This window comes from Calidris pugnax, unplaced genomic scaffold (genome assembly GCF_001431845.1).
Source record: "Calidris pugnax isolate Ruff unplaced genomic scaffold, ASM143184v1 scaffold178, whole genome shotgun sequence".
Classification (NCBI taxonomy): domain Eukaryota; kingdom Metazoa; phylum Chordata; class Aves; order Charadriiformes; family Scolopacidae; genus Calidris; species Calidris pugnax.
Window position 1 is genome coordinate 787,394 of NW_015090986.1, and position 10,066 is coordinate 797,459.

Genomic DNA, 10,066 nt, shown 5'->3' on the forward strand with positions numbered 1-10,066 from the left:
AGACGAAAACGAAAAAAAAAAAAAAAAAAAAATAAACACACAAAGTAACAGTAGATGCTAGGACTATGCATCCAAACCCCCTCCTTTTTAAAGCATGGCAGGTGTGACACTGAGCTTTAGAAAACCTTGGTCAAAAATCCTTCCGATGTCTTGGCAGCAACCCCTGACAGGAATCAAGTCCCTCTGCTAGAAGGCTTTGGACCGGGGCTGTTAGCTAAGGATAAAAAAGACACACGCGCACACGCATCTGCGTTCACAAGAAATGTACACTTTGCTTTTGGAAGGAAAGATTCCACAGCAGGGGTTAGAGCACTTCGAATAGAGCAGATTCGGTAAACTGTCAAACGCACAATACTGTAAGAAACAGTAGCTATGCGGTTAACAATTTTATTTCACTGTATGGCTTTTTTTTTTTTTTTAAGCCTTTTATCATGTAATGGGACTATTACACATCACACATGATTCTACTCCACGTGCAAGTCTCAGTCTCATCTTTACACAAACTGGTTCTTCCGGTAAAGCCTTCCTTGTCACCTGAACTAGCTCCCCAAGCGGGCTAAAAAAAATGAAAACTTTAAACCACTGTAAGACACAGAGCATGAGAAGCTGCAGTAAGAAAAAACACAAACACATACTGTTACTCTGCAGCAAATAAGTAGCAGTCTTCGTAATACGGCCTTCTTTGCTGCAATAATTTGCAATTCAGTCTTCTATTTGCTCTAGTTTCAAAAGTGAACTTTTCTTGCACATCCATTTTACACTGCTCAGTGTCTTGAAGAGAAATCTAACTTGATTTTGCCTGCCTAGAGGCAGTACTGCATTCAGCAGTGAATAAACTCACAATGATCATTTTAACTCAAGTGTGGGTCAGACAAAAATACGGATTTGTTTCCTTTAGGTGGCACAAATTAAGGGATTGATGGTAGTAATTTGAAATTTATAATATTTTCAGTCCATATCAAAGAATTTTAGGCCAGAAACCACTTAATTAAAATGGAGTATTGTGGCAGGAATCAATATCCCATGTTTGCAGAGTACGTTAAGAAATAAACATGGCATTTAAGGATAACTTCATTTAATGGTTCATCTAATAATAAATTCTTTCAAGTTAAAGTATTCTTATGAACTTGAATAATATATGAAGTCTGATTCAGCACAGACAAACCAAGAATCATGTTACACTTAGATTGTCAAAAAAAAAAGCAGAATTGGTTGCGTGTGACAGTACATGCACAAAGCCTTTACAGCTAGGAATAATATGCACAGCTTAAAAGTCATGTACAAAGCGCTCTTAAGGACTCTTCAGAAGTTATCCAAACCAGAGAATGCATCTTGAAATTTCTCTTTAAGATTATGTAGGCTGGCTTTGTTAAGACTGCTTGCTTACGATGCACTGGTCACAGCTACAAAACGTTTACTAATGCAATATAAAAACCTCAAGTATTTTAGAGGACATGTAATGATGAGATGAAATAAAAAAAAAACCTCAGTGGCTTATATAAATACGTATATACACAAGCACATGTATACATACACACATACAACTTTTTTCAACCTGCATATTAGAAGTGTTAAGATAGCCTCAGATTTCCTACTTGCAGGTTCACTGTCAAAACACCAGAACCCTGTTTGCCATTGATCTCTTTCAACTATGAAAATACAGGATTAAAAGGAAACAAAAGTTAATTTTATCTGACCCGTAAACAAAAAGAACCAATGTACTGCAGACATTAATCATGCTTGTTGGCTTAAAAGCTTCCGGAGCTTTGAAAGTGTTACAGAACAGACCCTAAAGCAACACTGCTGGCACCAGAGAAACTGTGGACTTCAGAAACGTAAATTGATTTACAAGCTCCACGTTCTGCTTCAGCTCAACGACAAAGCCATTTCTCTTATTGTACTAGTCTGGGTTTGCCAGTTGGATAGAAGACTGATTGTAATACCAGGAGCCTAAATGTACTCAAAACGCACTCCAGACCAAAAAGCAACAACCTCAGAGAGCTGGAAAAAATCGCATTGCCTTTTAAAGTTGGAAGCACTGTTACCATGAAAAGCATTATGAATGTTGCATTTCAAGTGGCACTGCTATTTGGAATGTGTAAGCGATGGTAATACTGATCCAGTTTAAACCCAAAAACCTGTGATTTGATTTTCTAAAGCCATACAAACTTTCTCTTAGGGCAAGACTGCTCTAGAAAGCCAGTTTATAGCCCCTTGCTATAAAATACTTAGTTTTCCACATAATTTTAAAAGATGGGAAAAAAATAGTCAAGTTTGTACCTTTTCCAGAAAGCTGAGGTTGGACACAAAGTTAAAAATTTAAAAAATTAAATAAACGCATCATACAAGCATTTATTTTAACCAACTGTTCTCTATTGAGACAGGTTGTTAAAAAGCAAGGTTTCAATCAAATACATGTGCCAGCATGTTGCCTTCCAGGACCTTAATGCCATCTTAAGCAGAATATAGATAAACATAAAAAAAACAGGTGAGAAAGAATTAACATCTTTAACAACTTCCCAACCTCCATCCCTCATGTTCTCCTCCCGAATGACTGGAGATGTCAGTGTGATAGTAACTTGCATTTTGGGTTCCACACATGAATTTAAAATTATTGCTGCTTCTGGGACTGCACACTTGATATCGTATTTCTCAGGACTTATTACCTAAACATCGAGAAACAGAAATTTCCATTAGCATGTAGGCAATAAAAGTATTGGGAATATATGGATTTCAAGAGTCTGTTTAAGAGGAAGACAGAAAAGCAATGTAATTATATAAAGCAGATACCTTTGCTTTCAAAGAAACCACTGGGTACACAATTAAGCTATTTATATGGACCTGCATACTGCTTCTGAATCATTAATGAAGACACACAACAGTCACCAAGCATTCCCAGAAAGGAAACTCATATACAATTAAGTTGCACAACAGTCACCAAGCATGCAAAAGAAGAAAAACTACCCAGAAAGGAAACTCATATACAATTAAGTTATGTAAGAAGAATCTTGACAGTGTTTGACATGAAGAAAAGCCTCAGTGCCACTTAAAACACTGTCTGGACATGCTTCCCATTGGAACATCGGAGCCTTTAAAAAGCACAAAGACCCAGTGCCTGTTCCTCTAGCTCTCAGGTACAGGATGGGCACTGCCAGGTACATTCTACACTGAGCTGTCACAACATGGTAAGAACAAACAGCACAATAAACACCAGGGAAATAACTTAAGATTAACTGATGAGGTGGTTATTCTGAATTGCTTCTTGCAACTAGATTTAATGATTCTATATACCCCCAGAAGGAAGCTGTTGGCACTTCTGTTACCTTCTTCAACAACTAGAGGGACAAGTGACTTTTCCACAAAGCCAGACCAAGATGTGCAGTTCCTAAATTTTCTTCTGCTCTGTTACTTCAAACAAGACCAAATTCAAGATTATTTTCAAATTAATCTGATCCTGCTGAAGCTTCTACCATGCCACTGATTCTGCCAAACATTTTACCACACCATATAGAGACTCTAATGTTGTGACAAGCATTCTGTAACAATGGTGGACAGGCTTTGTTCAGTAAAGACTTTATTCTATATTTTCCTTTCTTGTGGAAATACAGCAAATGGTTTATATGAATTCTGCTGAATGGTCTAAGACTGCATGTACTTTTTTTTTTTTTTTTTAACGAAACAATCTTCTTGTGGAAATACAGCAAATGGTTTATATGAATTCTGCTGAATGGTCTAAGACTGCATGTACTTTTTTTTTTTTTTTTTAAAGCACAAAACTTAAAAGCCAAACCCACAAGACGTAGTTAACTAATTGTGGAACTACAAAGCACTGACACATACAAATTGAAAACAAGATATAAGTACAGAGTGGCATTAATGGAGAACTTTGACCTTCAGGCAGCAAACTTGCTGTAACACTGCAAAAATTACCTCTATTGTTGCTGGTAACTGAATAACAGTCTTCTGCTCATTTCAATTTCCCAGTTAAATGAAATCTATTAAATGATGATGGATACAACACTGCTAGTATAAATAACTGGACACTTTTATGGACAGAACTTGCAGAAAGCAAAACATGCAGCATAGTCCCTAAGCTCAGATGGAAACACTCAGAAAATGCAAAGAAACTAAACTTCAGCTATAAAACATGTTGCAGTGCGCCTGCAGACATTTGGCTTGAGGACAGATTTTTACAGTAGTTTTGCAAAAATTCAACTAACTAAATAAAAATATCTAAATTCTACATTCTACTTACTGCAAGTTGTTTGGGAAGACTTTCAGCAATACGGCTCAGTAACGTCTTTGAGGGCTTCTCAGCACATAACAAAACAAGATTGACGTTTCGGTCTCCACGGAGTAGCAAACCTTTAGCCAAAACGCCTACCCGTAAAACTCCTTTCAAAGCTCTGTGAATTACAGTTAAAAGTTGCATTTAAAAGAATGTAAATTTTAAAATAATATAAAAACCTTAAAACTAATCCTGAATAAAGAAAAATGAAATAAAATAGGAATATTCAACATACTTTTGAGGCCATAGTGACATGATACCGTATCAAAACCCAAAAAGAAGAGAATCCCAGGAAGCACTGGTAATAGCATGAGGAAAAACTCCAGAAACAAATCATAAAATTCTTAAAAAGTGATTAAAAAAAATACCTGTCTTTACTGCCGTCTTTTTTGTCATCTCCCTCTTTGTTCTTGCTTTTTTCATGATCAGTCATGTTGTCAGAAACAAGTTTCAAAGCCCGCTCAGTAATAGAAACAATTTTTTGGACTGCTTGAAGTTCCTCCTCTGTTGGATATATAGCGGCATGTTTGGTCATCACATAGCGGTCATCAGAGGAGTCGGGGCGGCGCAGAGGCTACACAGACAAAAAAAGCATATTTCTCAAATCTGGGTACACTTCAAAGTTCACAAATGCTAAGTGACCAAAACCAAGCACATCGCTAAACAACAGAATATTCAAACATCACATCGCTGATGTAACAAATCATGAACTGAAGTGTCCTTAACAACTTACACTGGTCAGGATCAATCATGTCTGAAAAAACATGAAATGTATCAAAATGAAACACGTTATGAAATCCCAGGATCAAATGTATCTCCCCAGCATAAATATCTATTGTCTCTCAAATGGGAAGTACTTGCATATTGTTGCAAAACAAAGTATCCATGACTGCTTTCATAGAACCACAGCAGAATTTGAACGGGAAGAGACCACAGGAGGTCCTCTAGTCCAACCTCCTATGCAACCATGGTCAGCTGTAAGACCACATCATGCCGCTCAGGGCTTATCCAGTTTGTTCTTGAAAACTGCCAAAGATGGAGGCTGCAACATCCTTGTGAAAAAAAATAATTTTCTGTATTCAATCTGAACCTCTTTTGTCTCAGCTTGAGCTGGTTATATTTTGCCCTTTCATGACTGTCAAGAGCCTGGCTCCATTGTCTTTATAATGCACAGCTATTAGAAGGCTATTACATCCACTGAAGCCCTCTCTTCTCCAGGCTGAACAAACCCAGATCCCTCAGTTTCTCCTCAAAAGGCATGCATTCCAGTCCCCTGACCATCCTGGCAGCCCCATACTGAACCTGCTGTGATTTATAGTTTCTTTCTTGCAGTGAAAAGCCCAAAACTCAGTGTAGTATTGCAGACATATGGGTGTAATGAAAGCTGATCCTTCATCTACTGATTGTGCTCCTTTTAATATAACCCATTGCTGTCAGGGCACACTGTTGACCTATCTTAGGAGGGTTGCTACCCAGCCTGTCACACCCAGGCGTGTACAAGCACAAGGGCTTTTTCCTTCTCAAGTGCAGCATTAGGCATCTATCCTTGCAGAATTCCATAAAGTTCCTGTTGGTTCATTCCTCCAGCCTGTGTAGGTCCCTCCAGATGGCAGTCCTGCCCTCAAAGGTATCAGATACTCTCTCCACCCCAAATTGATTCCGTTTCATGCCAGCTGCAAACCTTCTGAATGTGTACTCACTCCATCACCTTTCAGATCATGGATAAGATGCTAATGAGACACATCTCAGGATAAAGCCATGTGGTACTGACCTCCAGGTAGAGTACAACCCACCACTAACCATTACTCCCTGGGACTGACCATCCAACCACTTTTTATCCATACATTTGTCCATAGTTAGAAAAATAATGTTGTATAACACAATTAAATAAAATTAAAAGTAGTACACAAATCCAGAGAGATTTGTATGTCAGAAGAAACAGTATTTGTCTTTAAGTCATTTCAGTGGACTTATTTTGGAAGACAGGTCTGCCTACACAGTTTCATTAGCATATAATTTCTTCCTCACTTTTCCTTTATGAAGAAACACTGGAGACAACTGAAGCAGCACTGAATAATTTACAGTTCTTAACTGCCTCCCAGTAAGTGTGATTTCAATTTTTTCTCAAGTTAAGAAACTCACAGCTGGCCCTTGGGGCTGAGGAGGCATTCCTGGTCTAACTCCCAGCAGGCCTAGAGGTCCTGGAGGACCATGAGGATATCCTCCATCTGGTATTCTGCGACGGTCATCCCAGTGGTGCTGCTCTTCTTCCATTCTCCTCCAGTACATGTCCTCTTCATAGCGCCTGAAGCACAGCAATCAAAGTGTTCACTTTATGTAGCAGTTAATACTTGCAAAAATTCCAAATAAATTATTGTGTGTCCTCACTAACTCAGTGCTGGTAGTCATAAGCAAATACCAGGGAAATCCGGAGGGTAACTAAAACGAATGGTTAGTTTGAAAGTGGGTTTGAATTTATAACAAAATAATTCTACTAAGTCTGCATTCCTCAGAGGAATTGAACACTAATAAACAAAAACCCCAGAGGGATAATGACAACTTAATTTAAAGCAAGACAGTACAGCATTTCCAAAACAAGTATTAAAAATTAACTACAGAAGCAGACTTGGTTTTAGATAATCTGACTGCAGCTTTGTCTCATTCATTGATAAAACAGAATGCATTACCTCATTTCCATTCTCCAGCGTTCTTCCTCTTCTCGCCTTCTCCAGTATTCTTCTTTCTGCATCTGTTTCCTCATCTTCTCTTCTTGAATTTTTCTTGCTCGAATACTGGGCTTTACTTCTACTTGTAAGTCTGGGTTTACTTTTTTCTAGTTCAGAAAAATAATGAATGAAATGTTGTTTTTCTTCTTCTCATCTCAAGGTTACACAGTTCATCTGACATGTTTAACACACCCTGCTAGTCTACAATAAAATCAAGGTGAGTAAAATGCTGTTTTAGAACTGCATTGAATGAGTAGTTAAAGAAGAAAAATCCGCGTCCAGTATTTTAAAGAAATACCAACATATTAGAAAATAATAACATATAAAATAACAATGCAATTAAAGATTAAAATGTTACATAAAATCCCAAGTAACTTGCTGTTCATTCTGTGGTAGGATGACTACCCTGCAGCCTGAAAAAACATTCCATCTTAACTACAGAGCACTTCCTGAAGGGTCACTCATACTGGGGCATAATCATGAGGCACTGAATAAAATTTTCTGACAGTTTTTTCTCTTCTTTCATCCATTTCATGATTATGAAGGTCCACTGTATGTGACCACAGTAGATTCTTCCAATATAATTTTATAATGATCAAAATGCAAACCATATGTCAGTACAGGTACCTCTCCACTCATGACTAAAAAATATGCAACAATTTTTTCTCAAATGTTTCCACAAAGGTTTTATGTGGTTTATCCCATCAAAAACATTGATCAATACCATTTTATACTATTTGAAATTCATGGTAAACAACATAAAGAACCTACTATTGCTTGCATATGTTGTACCATATTTTAATGTTGCAAAGGTTGCCCAAAAGCAAAGTTCAAATCATTTAGAAAAACACAAACCAAAAACCAGTTTCATAGTCTGTATTACTTCTTTAAAGACTATAATCCGTAAGAAATGCACTTCTCTACTGTTTTTTATATGCATTTTACTCAGAGTACCTACTTTTGTCTAGTCTTTAAATGTAAGAACATAACTCAGTTAAGCTGACTTCTGGTGGATTTTTCAGACAGAAGTATTAGCATTTCTACTAACCTTATACTGAAGTCTGTGCCGCCTCCCTTTTAAGTGCATCTCCTTGGCGTTAGGATCATTAAAACTGCATTCACAAAGTTTACAGTGAAAGCGGATCACCTTTCCTTCATCGTTTCTTACCTGGAAAATAAAGTTGTAGCACATTTGACTTTTTTTTGGTTTTGAAAAGAAATCTGATGTAAAAATTACCTAATTCAGTGACACTGGATAACATCTACCTGCCTCCAAACAGGCTAAGAAGCTCACACACAATAACTCAAAGAAGACAGAGTAGAACTTTCAATTCTGACAGACACACCATTGTGTTTCTTAATGAACAAAGAATCAAGTTCTCCCATTACAAAAGGTACACAGCTTTAAACTTGAGCCTGGACATATTGAGTTGAATAATTATAAACCTGCAAATCATGAAAAAAAAATGAATCATTAGACTTCATCCAAATATCTCATGCTGCCCACATGAAGAATGCCCCACTGAGCATGAAAGAAACATGCACAATACAAAAATGCCAACATATGCACAAGCCTTTGCAGGTTCAATGCCTTATCATTCTTATCGTCAAAGAAGACCCAGGGAATTACAGGTCAGTCAGCCTCACCTTGATCCCTGGGAAGCTGATGGAGCAGCTAATCCTGGAAACCATTTCCAGGCACAATATGGGCAAGAAAATCTTCAGGAGATGATCAAGCATGGCTTCACCAAGGGGAAGTCAAGTTTGATCAACTTGAGGAACTTCTGTGATGAAATGACCAGCCTGGTAGATGCGGGGAGAGCAGCTGATATTGTCTACCTGGACTTCACTAAGGCCTTTGACACAGTCTCACACACAAACTGTTAATATATATGCAGGATATGCATACAGTGAGGTAGACTGAAAACTGGCTGAATGCCCAGGCCCAGAGGGTGGTGGTCAGTAGAACAAAGCCTAGTTGGAAGCCAGTAACTAGCAATGCACCCCAGGGGTCAATACTGGGTCCAGTCCTGTTTAACATCTTCATTAACGATCTGAATGACGGGGCAGAGTGTACCCTCCAAAAGTTTGCTGATGGCTAGGGGGAGTGGCTGACACGCCAGAGGCCTGTACCAACATTGAGAGGGACCTTAATGGGCTGCAGAAACGGGCTGACAGGAACCTCATGAAGTTCACGAAGGGAAGTGCAAAGTCTTGCCCCTGGAGAGGAACAATTCCTTGCACCAGTAATGCTGGCGGTCATCCAACTGGGAAGCAGCTTGGCAGAAAAGCACCCAGGGGAATTCTGGTGGACATCCAAATTGACCATGAGCATCAATGTGTCCTTGTGACAAAGGAGGCATCCTGGGCTGCACTAGCCAAAATATTGCCAGCAGGCTGAGGTGGGTGATCCTACCCCTCTGCTCAGCAGTGGTGCGGCCACACTTGGAGTCCTGTGTCCAGTTCTGGGCTCCCCAGTACAAGGGAGACTGGACATACAAAAGAGAGTCAAACAAAATTACGGAAACTTGGTGGGATGACTCCTATGACTGGAGTGTGGCCATCAATGGGTACAAGCTGTTCAGAAGAGACAGGAGTGGAAGAAGGGGTGGAGGTGTTGCCCTCTATGTAAAGAAGTGGCTAGAATGTGAAGAGTTGTTGCTAAAGAGCAGCCATGACCAGGTTGAAAGTTTATGGGTAGGAATTAGGGATTGGGACAACAAAGGGAGCCTTGTGGTAGGAGTCTACTACAGGCCGCCTGACCAGGCGGAGCCTGTCAATGATGCCTTCTTACTCCAGCTTGAGGAGGCATCACGATCACAGGCTCTCATCCTGCTGGGGGACTTTAACCACCCCGACATCTGCTGGAAAAGCAACACAGCTGGCTGCAGACAATCCAGGAAGCTCTTAGAGTGCCTAGATGACAACTTCCTGCGACAAGAAATTAACAGCCCTACTCGAGGAAATGCATTGTTGGATCTGTTGATCACAAATGCAAGTGAAATCATCAGGGATATCAAAATTGAAGGTAGCCTAGGCTGCAGTGATCATG

The 10,066-nt window shown here is 39.1% G+C and overlaps 1 protein-coding gene across 1 annotated transcript in view; it reads right to left on the bottom strand.

Annotated features, from left to right (window-relative positions):
* Nucleotides 1-10,066, bottom strand: part of ZFR (zinc finger RNA binding protein) — a 68,695-nt gene that overhangs the window by 11,677 nt on the left and 46,952 nt on the right. Inside the window, exons 10-14 of the mRNA XM_014953959.1 lie at nucleotides 6,976-7,121; nucleotides 6,431-6,593; nucleotides 4,657-4,862; nucleotides 4,256-4,406; nucleotides 2,525-2,666 (exon numbers count right to left, since the gene is read on the bottom strand). Of these exons, the coding sequence (XP_014809445.1) occupies nucleotides 2,525-2,666; nucleotides 4,256-4,406; nucleotides 4,657-4,862; nucleotides 6,431-6,593; nucleotides 6,976-7,121 (808 nt within the window). The remainder of the gene's footprint in view (nucleotides 1-2,524; nucleotides 2,667-4,255; nucleotides 4,407-4,656; nucleotides 4,863-6,430; nucleotides 6,594-6,975; nucleotides 7,122-10,066) is intronic.